Source organism: Nestor notabilis, unplaced genomic scaffold (assembly GCF_000696875.1).
Source record: "Nestor notabilis isolate BGI_N333 unplaced genomic scaffold, ASM69687v1 scaffold12028, whole genome shotgun sequence".
In the NCBI taxonomy this organism is placed as follows: Eukaryota; Metazoa; Chordata; class Aves; order Psittaciformes; family Psittacidae; genus Nestor; species Nestor notabilis.
This window is the reverse complement of record NW_009938938.1, coordinates 12839-32410: the sequence shown is the minus strand read 5'-3', so window position 1 is coordinate 32410 and position 19572 is coordinate 12839. Positions and strand designations below refer to the sequence as shown.

At 43.1% G+C, this 19572-nt stretch overlaps 1 protein-coding gene across 1 annotated transcript in view; it reads left to right on the top strand.

Annotated features, from left to right (window-relative positions):
- Positions 1-19572, top strand: part of LOC104409680 (unconventional myosin-Vb-like) — a gene marked incomplete at both ends in the record, with an annotated part of 107367 nt that overhangs the window by 75115 nt on the left and 12680 nt on the right. Inside the window, 7 exon segments of the mRNA XM_010019617.1 lie at positions 1620-1859; positions 7023-7262; positions 12111-12195; positions 13778-13926; positions 14698-14817; positions 15935-16108; positions 18987-19010. Coding sequence (XP_010017919.1) covers positions 1620-1859; positions 7023-7262; positions 12111-12195; positions 13778-13926; positions 14698-14817; positions 15935-16108; positions 18987-19010 — 1032 coding nt within the window.

Genomic DNA, 19572 nt, shown 5'->3' with positions numbered 1-19572 from the left:
GGGGGGAGGGGACGGCAGCTGGTCCAGCATTCAAACTCTCTGAGACTCAAGGCAACCTAAAATAAGATTTTAGGGTACACCTTCTACAAGGTGTAGAAGTTGGCTGAAGGTCAGGCTTCTCAAATCTGAGCATCCTTAATCTCTGGAGCACCAGGATATAGGTGCTGGAGATAGGTGTTGGTTCAAGTGCATGCTTAGCAACAGATGCAGGGCTGCAGGTGATGCTCTATGGGGGTCAGGCTGTTGTAAGACTGGAGTAAGCCCCCAAGGCCATGCAGTAGGGTTTCTTCTAGCTGTTTGGGCACCCCCAGCCCAAAGGTCTGTAAGAGTGACAAGGCTGGAGACATACAAAGCTCATTTCAGAGTAGCTCCTACTGCATCCTAAATTCACACAATCTTTTTATTCTGAATTAAAATTTGCAAGTGCAGAGAAAGCCTTAGGGTGAAACAAAAGGTTTGTAAGAGAAGCTGCTGTGATACCTTTTCTGAGACACCTTATCCTCAACTAATAACAGCAAAGTGTCTTGTAATCTTGAAATTCTCTTGCTATTTCTTTCCTCATAATACTGCAGCATAGATCAACATAAGAACATTATTAACAACATGCTGTTGTATCTCATATGTCAGCCTTTAGGTTTAGAGGAGGGAGTTGAACTGCCACCTACTGAAAAGATTACTATAAATTTTTGGGTAGAAATTCAATCAAAAGTGCCAGAAGTTTCACAAAACCAGATACAAGTTTCTAGATATTGAATCATGGAGGAGAACTGGCTGTAGACTGTACTGAGAGGACTCTAGGGTTTTATTTGAAGGTTATCCACATGATAAGGAATCCCACCAGGACAGCATTTTATCTGCTGTATAAATTATCATAATGCAGGGGTAGAACACAGTAAAGAATCTACAAACCTGTTCTGGTGTGAGTTACATCTGATGCTGAAGGGACAGTAAGTTTGTTGGTAAGTGTTGGTGTGTCTGTTAATGGGTGCTTATTCTGGATCTCCTGCATTTGAGCACTATTCCAAGGTGGTCCATAAACACATAGAATCAACTTGGTTGGAAAAGACCTTTAAGCTCATCAAGTCCAACTGTTCCCCAGCACTGCCAAGGCCACCACTAACCCGTGGCACTGAGGGCTTTGTCTACACAGTTTGTGAACACTTCCAGGGATGGTGATCCCGCCACTGCCCTGGGAAGCCTGGAAGTGTTGGAATTCTCGGAATTCTCATTTGAGCTCAGACGTCCCCATTCCCCATCAAGTCCTCTATTCACCAGACAGGATCATACCCTTCATTTTACTGACCAAGCAGGACTAGACTCTCTTTAGTGAGCAGCATGGCTCTGAAGAGAGGACTGGATGTGTCCTGCCTGCTTCAGTTGAGCACAGAGGTGGAGAACCACCCCCAAGAGGGGGGACTGAAGTACCCCTTCCCATCTATGGAAGAGGATGCAAAATAACAGCCTCTATCTCCAGCCATCACCCTCCACACAACCAGGACACTGCTTCTTGGAGGAGAATCCCTTTTGAAGGCAGATTAGGAAGTGCTGAGTGCTGTGTTGCACCAAACCAGGGTTGTTGCTACCTTTACAGTGACGTTTCTCCTGTGACTGTTCTGTAGATCCTACTGGAGCACAAAGCCATCACTCTCCAGAGGTACGTCCGGGGCTGGCTGGCCCGCACTCGCTTCCGCCGGGTCAGGGCAGCCACCATTGTCCTGCAGTGCTGCTACCGGCGCGTGAAGGCCAGGCGGCAGCTGAAGGCGCTGAAGATTGAGGCCCGCTCAGCACAGCACCTGAAGAAGCTCAACGTTGGCATGGAGAACAAGGTGGTCCAGCTCCAGAGGAAGATCGACGAGCAGGTATGTCCTGAGCTGTGCTGGTCCTGCTGCTGTTTTGCTTGTCTGCTGTTGTCCTTCCTTGGAAGGATCTTATCTTCCTGTGGTGTCTGGGAAGGATGCCGTGGTGGTGGCAGCCTTCTGCTGCTGCTGGCCAGGCATTTGGGACACTACCTTGGAAGTGCAGATGTACTTGGGTCTTGGGTCTCCACCATGCTCTCTGAAGAGCTTGCTCGGTGACCTGGAAAAGCTGGGTTGTCATTGTTGTGAGAACTGCCCAGGAGGAGTCAGGAGGAACACAAAATGGTAATTTTGAAAGCTGTTGCTTGAAAACCCAAGCCAGCTCCATGTGAAATCCCTGTGTCCCAAAGGACTGGATTGTTCCATTACACTTTCTTCTTTGCAAGCACTAAGAATGCACAGTGCTTGCAACAGTTTGTTGTACTGAACCATATGCCATGAGTCTTGTTACCTAGAAGGTAAACAGTAAATTTGGTAAATACTCACTTTGCAGAGTAGGTTGAGCATGTTTGTGTTACTGGATACAATATATGTATCAGAGGTAAGAGCCATGATGAGGAGTGAGATGGCACAGTGTGATAGATGTCCGTGTGGACTTGATGGTCTTACTCACACAGAGTTCTTTATCAATTGCCACTTGTCATTAATGAGCTGCGGAATACTAGTTTGATTACACACTTAGGAGGAGAGTTTTCCCCACCTACTCACATGTGTGCACATTACTCCGATAAATACCTTCTATGTTGCTTCCCAGCACCATACAAGATTTTCAGGGATGATTATAAGAAATGCTGACCAGGATCCATTTGTATCCACTATTATCAGTGGGGAAATTCATACCCACCTATATCTTTAACCAGCATTTTCACAGAAAGGAGAAGCATTCTGTATAAGTCAGGATACTTACTTACTTGTACCAACTATTAGTAGTTGCAGTTTATCATTCTGTTAGGATGTTATCAAGGATGTGTATGTCACATGCAGTTTTCTTATGGCCTTAAATCACTCCCATCCCTGCAGGACACTAGAGGTCCTGCGATGAAGAAGATGAGAAATGACTCTGCGTTGGCTCAGATACCGCAGAGTCAAGACACCCAGGGGTTTGCATTACTGCAGGACACTTCCATTGCTGTATTAATTGGCTGCAAAGTGTGCACCGCGGTAGAGTCTGATTTTTAAACTGCGATGTTTAACTCTAAAATGCCTGCTTGCATACTTGGATTTTGCAAACAAACCGTATCTTAGGAATGGAAAACCTTAGGTATAAGGTTTTCTATATGTTTGTATAGAATCAGAGAACCACAGCATGGTTTATGTTGGAAAGGACCTTAAGATCATCTAGTTTCAACCTCCCTGCCGTGGGCAGGGACACCTCGCACAGGACCAGGTAAAATGTCAGAAACCTGTTTGATATGACCCTTCATCTGGAGGGTATTTGGTGTAATTAATTAGGATGAGTCCATATATTTGTGCTGAACTCATGCAGTGAGCATGTGTTAGGTCTGCTGAGCTCTGGACTCGTCAGTGGAGCAGCAATATTAATTTTTGTTAATTTTTCCCCCCCATTCCAGGCCATTTAGTGCTAGGAAAGGTGTGGAGGTGGAACAATAAAGGAAAAACAGGCTCTGGTTAATGTCAGCTTTCCTGATGTGGATTGTGAAAGCAGCAGAAAGGTCTAGTTTAGGGAAGGAGACATAGAAAGCTTTTAAGTAGGCAGAAATAATGGGCTGGAGCTTGTCTTGATCGGCCTTGGTCCCCACACAGAACATTTTAGACTTGCTTTGATGCCTTCTGCGTACCTTTTGCAGTAAAGAATTGCTCTGTATGATTGGTGTAGTCTGCCCAGTGAGCGGATTTTAACCACTCTTTCAGGACTCGCAGGTTTCCCTGGGATGCTTTGGAAGTGCTAATGAGCACTGTTCCAGTGGACATGTTTTCTGGCAGCAGCAAGTTTGTTGCCTGATTGTTTTCCTGAAGTATCTTGATTTCAGTCCCTGCTAATCTATAAAGATCAGCTTTCAAAATGCCAATTAACTGTTTAAGAAAAAGAATATGTACTTATGGGTAACCTAGAGCGCTGCATTAGTATCATTTGCTGACTGGTGTGATGCAAAATGTTCTTATTGCTGCTACTTAAGCTCATGAATGGAGATGCAGTAGTCTGTGTGCCCCTGAGGAAGAGAAGATCTTTCTCTGAAAACATTAAAACCTGTTATTGTATGTCAGCCTCAGCTCGCATGCTCTAGCATCCATTACGGGGGCCTATTTAATTCAGTTTCTAAATCAGGTGAGGGATTTTTTTCCACATGCAAGAAAGGTTTAAGTCTGTTTTGCTGTGAAATATGCACACTGGACCACTTCTTTCTATCCTCATTGGACCACTTCTGGGTTTGGTGGTTTTTTCCAGTTACTTGAGTTTCTTTAAATGTACCCACTTTTTAAAGCTGTTACTTAATTTAATGTTATGTGTTCATGCAGCTAATATTTAGACTCACAGTGAGCTCCTTACACTGTTAATGCAAGCATCAGTATCTCTGTGAGCATTGATTGTGAATAATGCTTGTTTGGGTAACAGCGGTGGTGAAGTTGTCTCTGCTGTTGGTAGCAAAATAAACCCTAGATTGGTTCACAGAGCCTGGACTGAAACCAAGATGGTCACAGCTGTGCTGGGCTGGATAATGTCTTAAAATAAGCAAGTTCAAGTTTAACAGGGTCTGTTGAGCAATCCCTGATTGCAGCAGGGACCAGTTGTTTTGCTACATGAAAGGAAATGTTCTCTCACGGCTCTGGTAGGTAGTAACAAGAAAAAGCACTCCTGTGCATTTTTCTTGTATATGGATTGAAACCTCAGTTGGCTGGTATGTAAAATCACAGAATCCCAGACTGGTTTGGGTTGAAGGGACCTCAAAGTTCATCCAGCTCCAACCCCTGCCATGGGCAGGGACACCTTCCACTAGAGCAGGTTGCTCCAAGCCCCCGTGTCCAACCTGGCCTTGAACACTGCCAGGGATGGGGCAGCCACAGCTTCTCGGGCACCCTGTGCCAGTGCCTCAGCACCCTCACAGGGAAGAACTTTATTCTGATATCTCATAAATCTCCCCCATTTCAGTTCAAATTCTATGCATAAACCTTGGGACACAAAGCCATGAAACTCTGTGTGTCAGAGAACAAGCAGACTGGGAGAACCAGCAGAGATCTGTGAACCAGAGTAGTTATTGCCATTCTCTACAAAGCTTTTCTTAAGTAAATAAGTAACTTCCTTAATACCACGAGTACTGAATTTTGATCTTCACTAATTATTCATTACAAGGGAGCAAAGGAAAAGATGTTAATGTCCCCTGTTTACTTGTTTTTCCACAGGAGATGTGTCTTAATCTTGCTTAAGAGAGCTGAGACTGCAGCAAAAGAGGGGTGTTTTGTGAGGTCACCTAGAGAAGGGCCAAAAGGATAATCAGAGCAATGGTAGAAGAAGTGATCCTAGGAGCCAGTTTGAGAATTTAGTAGTCTAATCTGAAGTGCGGCTGGGAGCTATGGTATCCAGCAACTCACCATGCATTTGTGCAGAGGCTTGTCTGCTCTGGGATAACCTGTATAGACCTAGAAGATCAAACCACTAATTAGAGAGGGTTTTTTGTTTTGTTTTTTTTCTCCCCAGGCTGTAAAGTTTTTTGAAAACTAACTCTGTTGTACAAGAGTTATTAGGGGGCTTTGCCCCTATAGCAGAGATAAATGCCCCATCCCTGGCAGTGGTCAAGGCCAGGTTGGACACAGGGGCTTGGAGCAACCTGCTCTAGTGGAAGGTGTCCCTGCTTATGGCAAGGGATTGGAACTGGATGAGCCTTAAGGTCCCTTCAGCCCAAACCGTTCCATGATCAAACCTTTTTTTGCATTCATTTTTTATTTTTTCTTGCTTATTTGCCTCTGATGAACACCTGAAAGAATTTGCAACTCAGGATCTTTGACTTTGCACCTTTATTGCTTATCCTGACCAGTCAAAACCTCTGTATCAGGACTTCTCTAGTCCATTGACTTTACAAATGTTACATTTGTGTCTTTAGAGACTTTTGTCTTCTGGCTTCTTCACCTCATGGTTATCATGCCTCTGCATCAACTAAAACCTTCTGGAGTTTCTCATGAGCTTGTGTCACACTGCTTGTGACTGGAGCTCTGAGAAACAGCAGAAGGCTAAATTGCAGAACACTCATCTGGTCTGGACAGTGATGTTTTCCAGCAGGACCAGGAAAGGCCAAAACTGATATTTCTGATAAGTGAAATATCCATCAAAGCCTTATTTAAGAAAGGAATGCCTTTTGGATCTGTTGTACAGTGATACGAGCACAGATCTTTACAGCTGTATTGAAAGCTTTCAAAAACCCAGACTACATTCTAAATTTCAAAATGGTTCTTCTGCTCTCATTATTACCTACCTGTTGTTCGCAAAGTCGAATGGTAGGTTTTTTACTGAAGCTCTTGGTCTGTTGTGAATTCATTACCATTTCTGTGTCTGGCTAATATTGATGGTGTTTTATTAGTCACTGACTAATCAGTGGCTTTGATTTGAAGCAGAAAAATCAAATGAGACTCATGCATTTTCAGGTCTTAAAAATTGGGATTAAATCATTGCTAAGTGCTTTAAAAAGAGAAAAATTGAGCAAATAAAAAGATGGTTTAGCTGGCATATGACTTAAAGCTGGGGTTTAGGGAGCTCTTTATGCTCAAAGCTGCAATTATGCTACGGTGTGTTGTCACCACTGGTTCCTGTGGGCATAGGAGTAGGAACAAAAGGATAAGCGGCAAACCCAATATTACAGACATTAAAAAAAGGGCAAACCAAATGCATTAAGGAACATTGTTTGGAAGCTGCAATAGAAGTGTAGGTGTTTGTTTTGGTTGCCAGTGCTACCAAGTGTTGTTCGCTTTTGCTTCAAGAGTAACCATCAATTTAACAAAAGCTTGTATAATTATTATCAAAATATTGAGATTTTGTCACAGTTTTGAAATTGCTTTTAGCTCTGTGAGCTTTATTGGCATATGCCTGGAAATATTCATTATTGTAAGTTTGTTACCCACCGTGCTCAAGGTTTTCTAGTGGTTACTTCTGTAGTGCATCCGTAAATGCGTCGATCCCACTTATGGTCTTATTTTCTTCTTTTTGGGATGCTGCAGAACAAGGAATACAAACTTCTGAATGAGCAGCTCTCTATACTCACATCAGCCCACTCCTCCGAGGTGGAAAAGCTGAAGAAGGAGCTGGTGCAGTATCAGCAGAGCCACCAGGGTGATGGCAACCAGCTTGTCAGCTTGCAAGAAGAGATGGAGCACCTCCGGATGGAGCTTGGAAAAGCTCATGGTGAGAGGAAGGTCATAGAAGACAGCTATGTTAAGGAGAAAGACCTACTGAGAAAGGTAGGTCTGTCTGTCACGTCTCATGTGTAGGTCTCCTGCAGGTGGTCATACTGGTGAAAGCTCACTCCTCGTAAGTCTGAAAGGGAAAATATTTGGTTTTTAATTAGTACTTTTTCTTTTTGTCACTGAAAGCCCCTGAAACTTGCCTTTTAAACAGGTCATGGGGCAGCAAGGGCATGTGGACATCCCCAAAGGAACAATGACTGCCTCATGTCAGGAGGATGTCCCATCTTGATGCCTTTGGCTCTGCCAGCCAAGAAGAAACTCCCCAAACCCAGACCTGTCTGGAAATAAGGGCTCTTAATCATATAGAGTTGTACAACACCAGGTTGGAAGGGACCTCAAAGATCATCTGATCCAACCTGTCTAGGCAAAGCATGACATAGACTAGATGTCCCAGCACCCTGTCAGCCGAATCTTGACAGTGTCCAGTGTTGGGGAATCCACCGTTTCTCTGGGGAGATTATTCCAGTGTCTGGTTGTTCTCATTGTGAAAGATTTCCCTCTTTGTCCAACTGGAATCTTCCAGAAGTAACTTGTGTCCCTCACCTTTCATCTTCTCCATGTGACTCCGTGTAAAAAGGGAGTCTCTAACTTCTTTGTAGCCTCCCTTTAAATACTGGAACATGGTGACAAGGTCTCTCTGAGTCTTCTTTTCCTAAGGCTGAACAGCAATTCCTGATGGCATGTAATGCAAAATATTGGAGAAGGCTGTTGCTGATGCTGTAAATATTAGGAAGATATCCTTCCTCAGCCCAGCCTGGTATGGAAAATGAGGGCTCAGTATCTGCCATGCAGCCCAGGGCCATTGCAGCTGGTCATAGTGGTTGGTTTTGTAGATACATGAAGAGTATGATCTGTGTGGGTTCCAGTTGTTCCAGGCCTTTATAGGGTTTGGAGCTATGGTGTAGACTAACCATTTTTAAATTTCTCCATGCAAACTCCTATGCTTTCTGGTTCTCTTGAGATACAGATGGTCCAACACTGCCACCATTGTACAAGAAAGAGTTCAGTGTAGAGGGTTTTTACAAATAGTAAAAATGGACCTTTTTCTCTGAATTTCTCGCTGTCAGGTTCATTTCTAGTAACCTTCGCATCCAGTCTCATAATCTATGGCACTAAGGTTTAGTTTCCTGCTGTGAATCCTTGCAACTGCTCAAGTTAAATTTGTGATCTTTCCTGTACATTGACAATTGAAGTGGTTTCTTCGATCGTGCTATTGGAAAGAATTTAGGGCTTTTCTGCTTAATACATTGCGTAGAAAAAGCTGTTTTGCAGATAGAATAGTGCTTTTTGTCTGACAACCTGAAGAGAAGTCTTTTTTGGAGATTAAAAAAACCCAAAAGTTTGGGATTAGCTATGGGTTTGTTACTGTGGAAGACTGCTTGGATGGGGCTCTTCTAGGGCACATACCCTGGGCAACCTGCCCTTGTGGATAGGCCCTCAGATGATGGGTTTGGGTGAGAAGCTGTGGGGACTTTGTGGTCAGGATAACTTAATCTGATCAACTAGCACAGCTGAAATACGTTTTTGGCTGTTCTTCTTAAGAGGGCGTTCAGCCTGTACACATGTTGTCTCCTGGCTGGACCAGTAGAAAAGCAATTGCTCTGCTCTTTGCACATGTATTGCACCCACACAGGTTGTATGAAATTAGTGAATTTCTTCTCTCCATCATCAAATTAGAAGATCCTTTTTGGCACAAGGCTCAGTTCATTAGCTGGCTGAGGCACAGGCTTTTAAAGCCCTGTAAAGATGCTTTATTTTAAAAGTGAGGCATCTGGGGAAAAAATGGTTTCTCTTTGTTCTTGATTGCAAATCAGATGAAAGGTTGATTTAATGACAGAAGAAATGCTTTCAAAAAGCATGAAAACAAAGCAAAAGCTTCCCCTTGTTGTAGAAGTGCCTACAGCATAACAAATACTGTGCACTTTACCATTACAATAAATGGTTTCATTATAAAACATTTTTACTGAGCAGTGCAGGCTGCTGTTTCTGACATTATCTTTCAATCACTCCCTTTAATTCCTTGTCAGTGGGAAGGTAAAGACCTGTTTCCTTCCTGGAAACGATGGTTCAGCCAAAACACTTTCCAAGAAAAATTCTGATAGAGGTTTCTGAGTTCTTGTAACTACCAAAAGGGTGGGGTGTGTCGTGAAACTGAATTTAGGTGAGAAGCACTTTTTACCTTCAGCATCAAGACTACACCGTGGCCATGGTTGTGATGGGATGCATTCACTTTGGAGGTGATACCTAAAATCATTACACACTTCGAGTGAGTCTGAAATGAGAGTCTTAGTTTTATTGACTTGAGCTGGAGCTCCAGCTTCTGAAAATCCATATTAGCTATGATGATGTTACCAAAAAAATAAGTCCTTTAATCTCTTCCTTATAGCTTTTCTCTCCAACTCCTTAATTTCAGAATGCTTTTCTTATTTGAATTTGTGATAAAGTTTAAAACATCGGATGAGGGTGAGTGCTAACTTCCTAGGGATTTTGATAGTACCTAATCTCCTCACTTGGTAAGCTAGGATGATTCAAAGCCTGGCCAGGAATTTTGTTAGGAAAATCCTAAATGCCATTATCCTTTCCTCACAAGATTAGGGGAGGACCAGAGCCAGATCTCATAAGCAGGTGGTTCCAGTGTAACACTGAAATAAGGGCTGAAGCCATTATGAGTGCTCACTGCTGAACATCTTCCATATAAATCCTTCAAAGCAGGTGCTGTTTGAAGCATCTTCAAAGATCTGTTTCCTATAGAAAGATGAGTGAGAAGGACAAAAGGTACCAGAGATACAAGCAGAGTTTTTGCTGCTTGGCCATTGTGTAACCCACTCTGCTTGCCTCTACCTGTGGTCAGTGGAATGCTTTCATTCTTACTGGGTTTCTTTTAAATACAGATTTTGAATTCCAGCTCGTTTCTGTTTCCTGTGGAAACAGGAATGCAATAAACTAGTCCAGCCACTGAAGATCACATCCTAAAAATATCTATGCCCAATCTGGATTAGAAATTTTTAATCTTGGAAATAGTGGTTATGGATGCTACCAAGTCTTTCAGTTCTAAAATGTCCCCCCAGCGCAGCTGAAAATACCAAAGATTTTTGTCTAGTTTGGTTTTCCAACCAACATAACTTTGTCCTTTGGGCAGAAGAGTTCATTATCAGCAGCCATTAAAGAGCACTAGTAAAATAATCCGATTGCCTTTAATCTTCTCTCTGATGGGATAAACAAGTTGAGTTCCTCCCTGTCCCATTGCAGCACAGATCTTCTATCACTCTTGTAGCTCTTCTCCAATTATTCAAGAATTCTTTCTAACCTGAAGACCCCAGTGCTGCTCTAATTGCTGAACACCTGCTATGATGCTTATTTGGAGTGATGTACAAATGCAGGAATGTAGTTAGGTTTGGTACATAATATTAAAATCATGGCTCAGTTCAGAGCATTTGAACACTAGTGGCTCTGCATACCTTAAATTATCTTCACTTTCTAATTGTATCTTCAGACTCCAACTTTCCTATTATATAGAGAGAAATGCAGACGATTATAGTCTCATGCAGGCAGCCAGAGCAAATGAATGGGTCAGAGAGTGACAAGTGATGGGTCTTCCAGTTTCTGTGCATGCGATATGACTGCTTCACTTGTGACCTACAGTAAAGTATTTGTTGTGCTTTTATCTTTACCATCCTCAAATCCTTGACTTGAGCATGAAATCCGTGCTAGGAATGCCTGACAGCTGGGCTGCCTATAAATTTTTATCTAGTGGTGACAACAAAGTTATTATCCTTGGGCACAGAAAACTTTTTTTATGGTGTGTACAGTGTTGTTTGTCTTTGGCATCTTGAGGTTCTTCTGCTGTGTGTAGCTGTTTCCTAAGCCATGGCTAGAGGATGCAATGGAGCAGGCATAGGGAATGCCATTATGCTGGGATGATGTGTCAGTTTGTTCTCCTACCTGACAGCAGCCAAACCATCTTGCTTAACTGTAGCAGCAGATTTCACTTGGTAACCTGATGTTTTTGTGTTTTGAGATAACAGTGTCGAATGCATCCAAATTCCTGAGGATGAACAGAATTACAGGATCATTTGCTGTCAGCATCAGCCCAGCCTTGCAGTTGTGACAAGTGGCTTTGCTTCCCTTCATTTTTAATAAAGAGATAGTTAAAAAAAACCCACAGCATTTTACAGGATTTATTTTCTGTTTTCATTAATTGTTGGTACTAAGTGCTACATATGCTCCCATTCTGTTACCAAGGGCCCCGGTACAGGCCATGCGTCCCTGTACTTGAGGTTCTGTAGTAGCATGAAGCATTAACGTGACTATTTCTTGAGCTCGATACAGTACACATGAAGTTAAAAAAGCCTGAACTATTTAGTGTTAGCGCCCATATTCACTGTGTCCGTCCTAAGTAATTAAGTCCTACGTTGCTTGAAACAATCAGCAGATTCCGTCCCCCCCAACAGCGATCAGTTCTATGACTTGAAGATGGTGATGAAGTCCATTGAGAAGTGGAAATAAACCTCTAGTTTATTGACCTGATCACTTGTAAGAGTTTCACTCCTGCAGGTCCTGGTCACCAATTCCAGCTGCTCAGCATTTTGTAAGATTCTGCTGAAAACATTAATTTAAGGGAGAAACACACTCAGGAAAAGTTAGTGTCTGTTGTTGCAGTGCACTTCTCATATGCTTCAACTCCTCATATGCTTTGCCAGTTATCCTTTGTACAAGGGGATAGATCTTTTAAACAGCAAAGAAAACCTGAACAAAGCTTCCTGGCTGCAGCCAGGTGAAATGTAATCCCTCTGCAGAGGCTCTGACCTGCAGCAAGTGGTAATTCTTTGCCTTGTTTCATAGCGCATATCCGACTTGGAAGAAGAAAATGCCCTCCTGAAGCAGGAAAAAGAGGAGCTTAACAGCAGGATCCTTTGTCAATCTGAAGGTAAGAAAAAAAATGCTTATAGCACTGTAATGCCTTCATTAAAAGAGGAGCTCTACTGTTCTCCCCATAACTTGTTTTTTTCCTGAGTGCTTTTCTACCTTAAAAAGTGATAATCTTCCTGCAGCCCTTTCCTGGTGATTTTTGCCATTGTTTTGTTGTGCAGGTAGTTCTGTTTGTGCTGTCCTGCTGGTGGGTGGTAAAACACAAGCTGTTTTAATTCGTGAACTATGGCATAAAGTACTTAAAAAGGCTTTTTTAGTTTGGTTATGTTGTGGCATTTATTGCGGGTGATGTGGGAGGCAGTGAGGCTGCTGGGGTGGAGGGCAGAGCATAACGGCATCCAAGATTGATGAACAAAGGATCCAAGGAACAGCACAGTTAACAAGATTCAGCTGTGACAAAGAATTTCTCTAATGTGACAGGAGTCTGTGAGTGTTTTTTAAAGCAGAGACCTAGGTGGTGAGACGTACGTAGAGGAAAGCAGCCTGGGAAAACCACAGGCCACAAAATAAACTCTCATGCGTGTATTGAGATTTTTTAATTTTTTATCATAATTTTCAGCTTTGATTTTGTTGTAGGATTTACAAAAAGCATCATGCATCATTCTGTGGCTGTATCTATCACTGCCTTGCAGTACTTGTGAAGTACATTCTGCTCTCAGCCCGATACAAAATAAAGGAATGAACCTGTTATAAAGAAACTTGCTGCAAATATTTCTTTAACTCTTAAAGGATGCTTTCAGAGCATCAAATCTTGGGGAAAGGAGGTGAAGGGGGTAGGTGTTCACCCATTTTAAAAGGATATATGGATTATATTTGCCTGGTTCCTCAGGAAGAGGAGGGACCAGATTTGTGTCCAAAAAGGAATATTTTACAAATGAACAAATTTATTTGGATAGAAAATACTTTCAACCCTCAGATTCTTACCATGGTAAGTAGTTGATGATGGCATAAGAAAGAGATGCTGCTGTTGATGTGGTGGTGGGAAGCAGGCAAAGAAGTCTTTAAGTGCAGCCACTTCTCAAGCATGAATGAATTCCATACTGAGCTGGTCTTTAATTGAGTGGGTTTATGGCTGGCCCACGGGAGCTGAAGCTGGCATGGTACAGTGTAATTAGATCTGATGGTCTGTAGGTGCTGGAGAGTTTTCTTGAATGCAAATAGCAGAGGACTGTGCTCTCTGAGCAGAAGAACTCAAGCTATTCCAAATAGCAAGGAGACAGATGTAGATATTGCAGTAGTCTCTAAATATTAGAGAATCCCAGACTGGTTTGGGTTGAAGGGACCTTAAAGCTCACCCAGTCCCAACCCCCTGCCACAGGCAGGGACACCTTCCACTAGAGCAGGTTGCTCCAAGCCCCTGTGTCCAACCTGGCCTTGAGCACTGCCAGGGATGGGGCAGCCACAGCTTCTCTGGGCACCTTCTGCCAGCACCTCAGCACCTTCACAGGGAAGAATCCCTGTATTCTAAATGCTCTTGGCAGAGAGTATTTTGTTAATTAGTCCTTGTTACTGCACATATTTACAAGAAGTTCATTTTGGAGATGAAGGTCACAAATTTTTTTTTTCTTCTTATTGTAAAGATGAATTTGCACGAAACACAGTTGAGGAAAACATCCAGATGAAGAAAGAGCTGGAAGAAGAGAGATCTCGTTATCAGAACCTGGTAAAAGAGTATTCAAGGCTGGAGCAGAGATATGACAACTTGCGGGATGAAATTACTGTTATAAAGGTAACAAAACTGAGATTATCCTTGTTCTGTTATGTCCTGGTCCTGATGTTGGTGGCTGGATAATGTGACTCACTAGAACTTTCTACTAGAACTGACATTATTGTGGAGTTAGTACTTAATATTTCTAAGACTGAACTTCCACATTGAAGCTAAACCATATGTGTGCCTTGAAGAAGGATCTTTCACACTTCTCTCTTAACAGCTTAGAGATCTCTTGTGAATCTCAAAAGCTGGTTCATGCTTCTTGTTTTGCTTTTTGTTTCAGTGATGTTCATGTGTAGGTGTTGGGTTAAAACAAAACAAAAATCCCAACAATATGACTTCAGAATTTCAAAAGTTAACATTTTTGGGTTCAGCTTTGCTGAACTGTTGAGAAAGTGTTGAAAATTAGATAATAGTGCTGCTGGATTAGGTGGAAGGTTGAGCGTTTAAGGAAAGCCCTGAAGCATGCTGTGAACAGCATAATCTTGAGCTCACATTTGCATGTTCACACTTAGTGGGCATCTGGTGTCATGAAGAGCCTTTAATTCACGCAGGGTTTTAAACTGTGCTTCAGTATCACTTCATATTTTAAGTATTCCCTTGTGTTAATGTGAATGTTACGGTAGGACATAAGAACTAGAAAATACAATTTGCTATAAGGTGACAGTCAAGCCTTTCGTAAGGGTAACCTTAATATGTAGACAAATGTTTTCTCTAAGAAACAAAGCTTCATGAGGAATCCTTCCTTAAACACTGAATGCTTTATGTATCTGCATGGCTCCTTGGCAGCAGTCACCAGGGCACAGAAGAAACCCATCTAACCAGAGCAGTTTGGAGTCCGATTCCAATTACCCATCCATCTCAACCTCTGAGATAGGAGACACTGAGGATGTAATACCACAAGTGGAGGTACAGTAAATCACTGTGGGGGTAGTCCTGAGGGCAGGCTCAGGGGGAGGAGGAGAGCCTTGGTTGACATGGATCTTGGAGCATATAGGAGGAATGCAGGTTGGACTGTAAGGTGCGATGGATGAAATTGATTTTGCACTGCAGAATTACATCGTTAATTGTGTGAGAGGGATTGCAGGGTTGCAGTGGGATGGCAAATGCTTAATTGTTTGTAGCATCAGGCTTAAATGGGGCTCTAAAAATAATAGTGTTGTCTTTTGGTAACACCAGCTAAAAGACTGATGAAAATTCATCAGCGTGGTCAGCGTTGTTACATGGAATTATTCCTAGCACCGATGACAGTGGCTGTGATCCTTCTCTACAAGGATACCAGAGCTTATTATCCCCTTGCTCCAAGTGTTTTCATTTCAATGTATCTTCACGGGTATTTGCTGGCCACCACAGCCCCTGTAATCAACAGTCTCTTAATGCAGAAAAAAGCAGCATGAATTATTATCTAGTTATTAAGAATCACATGGAAAAGGGAAATGTGTGTTTTGTTTACATTTACTGGAATAGGCTGCTTTTTAAACTCCACTTTCGTAACAGAAAAGCATGCATGGATGATGAATGTTCCTAGGATCTGCCACCCCACTGGCAGGACCCTATTTTGTGTCTATATATACCAGTCCTACAGAACCTCCCACTTCCCTTTGCTGCCTGCTGTGTTATGTTGCTTTAGTGTTTCTGAACTGGTCTGAGAGCATTTGCTGAAGTCAAAGTAATCAGTGTTGGCTATGCTCTAATATAAAGTGTTCCAGGTGAAGCCAACTGAAAAACAGCTAATGAATACTTGGCTAGAATGGACTCAGCAGGGTGGTTTTAATGTTCTTAGCTGTGGCCCCAGTCACTGATCTATTGGGCTGCTAAACACAAGTCGACTGTTTATTGGCATTGAAATAGGTGTTCAAAATGGAGGTTTGGTCACTGAAAGTTCACCCCTTTCTTGGGATGCTCCTGTTGCTGGCTGTGACTGGGGTTGGTGCTGATGTACACTCAGGGTGTATCTGGCACTGTGTGTGCTTATAAAACTTGGCTGAGATCTGGGTTTTTTTTCCACTCTCCTGTTGCTTTCCAGGAGGTCGGGATGGAGAAAGCAGCCATGGACATGACCCTCTTCCTAAAGCTACAGAAGCGAGTGAGGGAGCTCGAGCAGGAAAGGAGGAAGCTGCAAACTCAGCTGGAGAAGAAGGAGCAAGAGAGCAAGAAATCCCAGGTGAGAGATGACTTTTCATTGATACTAATATTTCATGTTGGTATCTGGCTTTCCTTGACTGCCTGAGGATGCATGATGTAGGGATTGAGGTTTGAGCGTGACAATAGTTCCCCAGGCAACCCTGGCACTTGGTATATATGGTAAGAGATACTGAACAGAGAGTGGAACGAAGACACCCCAGCAAGGCTTGTAATCCCTGCAGATGCTGGAACTTAAAGATGTCACATACTGACAAGCTGACTAGCAGCTGATAAACAAGGGTTGTAAAGTGAGAGAATTTCACACCAAAGTATGTGTGATTAGAGCTTCTCAAGCACCATACTATTTAGTTAGGAAGTTGAAACTCGTATTACTGTGAAAGAGCCTGAACAGATACAACAGACTCTTAAAGGGTCATGAGACCTGGAAAACAGTTATTTATGATGACCTGTTGGAGCGAGGCCAGAGGAGGCCCCGGAGCTGCTGCGAGGGCTGGAGCAGCTCTGCTTTGGAGCCAGGCTGAGAGAGCTGGGCTGGGGCAGCTGGAGAAGAGAAGGCTCCTCAAGGGGACACCTTAGAGCAGCTCCAGGGCCTAAAGGGGCTCCAGGAAACCTGGAGAGGGGCTTTGGACAAGGGCTTATAGGGACAGGGCAAGGGGAATGGCTTGAACCTGCCAGAGGGGAGACGGAGATGAGCTCTGAGGCAGAAGCTCTTCCCTGGGAGGATGCTGAGGCGCTGGCACAGGGTGCCCAGAGAAGCTGTGGCTGCCCCATCCCTGGCAGTGATCAAGGCCAGGGTGGACACAAGGGCTTGGAGCAACCTGCTCTAGTGGAAGGGCAGGGGTTGGAGCTGGATGAGCTTTAATGTTTCTTCCAACCCAATCATTGCATGACTTGATGATTTGTTAAAATATCATCATGAGTCAGCACAACAGGATTAGGATTTCCTTTTGTTGAACTATCCTCATTATAATCTAATTTCAGTAGTAAAAGATCACACCCACAGATCGAAAGACCCTTGCCCAGGAAGACCCTCCCCTGAGCATGCGTAGTAAGGCGGTTAGTTAAGTAATCTTATGCAAATTACTTGACCAGTTGGTAGAAGGTGGGATGGTTAAGGGGAGCTACTGATTTGAATTAAATCATATGAATATGCAGAATAAGAATTAGAGAAGACTCCATTGTAACTGCTGGGCTCAGTTGTCAGGCTTAACCTGTCCTCTTCTCCCCCATAGGGACACCTATTGGGTAAGAGCTATACTCTGTGCATTTAATGATTGCTTTTTTAGCTGGCTTAATATGTTATTTTCACAATTGTATGTTATATTGTTGATGTCAATCTTCAAACCTTAAATGTCACAAAATTATATAGTAAAAATTCTCAGCTGAAATCTATTTTGTGTGAATTTCCGGAGATTTAAAGTTGGCTTAAAATTTAACTTAGAAATTTCAACTGGATGGATGAATCTGTTACTGTGTACCATAAATAGGATGGTAAAATTGCCCTCAGATATAGTGTGCTGTCCAGGGCTCTGACGTGAAGGCAAAGGCTTTGGTACACCACATGCTTTCAGTTGATTTGAGTTATTCAAGCATTTCTTTGCAGTCCTGGCTTCCCCCCTGTCCAGCAGTGTGTGGTGTGAGCTGATAAGCTCTTCACAGACATGTCAGTCAGGGTTCTGTCCTCAGTTTGGTATTGTTATAATCCATATGGTTTGGTGTTTGTTTGGGGTTTCTTTTTCTCCAGTAATGATCATCTAGGAATGTAGCTTAAAAAATGGTGCAGTAAATCAGAAATGGCAAGACAGATGTTAGCAGAACGGGTTCTCCTACTGCAGGGCAGGGATATTCCTTTGATATATAATCTTTCTTCCTTGTGGAAAAAAACCCCAAATAACCCACAGGCTGGTTTGTGTTGGAAGGAGCCTTAAAGCTTATCCAGTTCCAACCCCCTGCCACACCTTTCACTAGACCAGGTTGCTCCAAGTCCCATCCAACATCTGGTCTTCCTACATACTGCTACACTTTGGGTCATTTGCTTGGAAGCAGTTTAAAACCCAAATATTAATGAAAATCGAGATTCCTAGCAGCCCAGCAGTAACTTAAGAGTCAGGAGTCCATCTAGGCTTACAACTGGAGCCTGAAAACACAGCTTTCTAGCTGTCAGTGAGCTGATGTTTGGCATAGGAGACTTAATAGCAGATCTCTTGTATAGATTTAACCCTCTGTGGCTTGGTCAGACGCCAGAGTTATGCATTATTATGCATGTGGTGAAACAGCAGCTCTGTGAGCATGGTGCCTTAAAGCAGTAAAGATGCTTTTACATGAAATGCTGAGCAAATGCCATGACTCTTTCATTTCATATTTGTAATTTCTGGGGCTTCAGTTGCTTTGTTTGGGAATTGTTTTATTACCCTCTGGTGTGAGACCTATGGATCTTTTGACAAAAGCAGTAAGAGACTGAATAAAATCATCAGCAGTAACTACTTGCTTCAGCAGATATTCTTACTGATCACCTCTGGCAGTTTGCAGGAAACATGAAACAGGAGGCTGCCCCAGCCTCTCTCCTTAGTACAGAGGCACATTAAAAACCTGTTCTCCAGCTGCTGTGTTGCAGATCGGTCCCCTAATGACTGTCATTGTTTGAAAGCTGCAGTGAGCCACAGTTGTCAAGATGTTAACAAGAGATTAATCCATTTTCACTTGAAGTGGCTCCTGCCCCACTACATGTTGCTGGGACTCGGTGTAATGGCAATTAATAACATTATTATGGTTGAGCTGGCTGGCAGCTCTGCGGCAGGGCTGGCTGTTGATGGAGACTTGCCTAGCCATCCTGTGCTGTAGGTCAGTTCCTCTGGCTGTTTTTAAATATAAACTTATCTCTTTAATCCATGCAGGTAACAGAAATGAAGACTGAAGTGACTTCAGAGCACGAGGATTTTGCATACAATAGTCTGAAGGTGAGTGAGAAGCTCCTGCTTAGTGTTGGAACCTGTTGCATGGCTCCAACAGCCCTAACAAATTGTCTGAATGTGTTGTTAACCTAAAAACTCCTGTAATTTGCTCTGGCTATTTGAGATGCAGTTGGAAAACTACAGCTCTCCATCAGCTCCTGGGCCTGGGGTGGGCTCACAGATGTTTCCCTGTGGCAACATCTGCTTTGTGCTGGTCTGCTTGTTCCTGAATCATCCATGGCAGTAACAAGCCCGTTTGTTGCAAAAAGGTGCTTTTTCCACTGCACGTATTCCTACTGAGACTTTTTTGGGTTTCCTTTGACCTGACATTGCGGTGGGTATGAATTCTCGCAGCTGAAGACCAACATGGTTTGTGTTCCAGGCTCCAACTCTGCTTCTTGTCCAGTTTACTTGCATTCCCAAAGTGCCACTCATATCAAAACCAAGTAAATATGCTGCGTGGATTGGAATAACAGCGTCCATCTCCCAGCAGAAGGGACTTTAAAGCTCCTCCAGCTCCAACCCCTGCCACAGGCAGGGACACCTTCCACTAGAGCAGGTTGCTCCA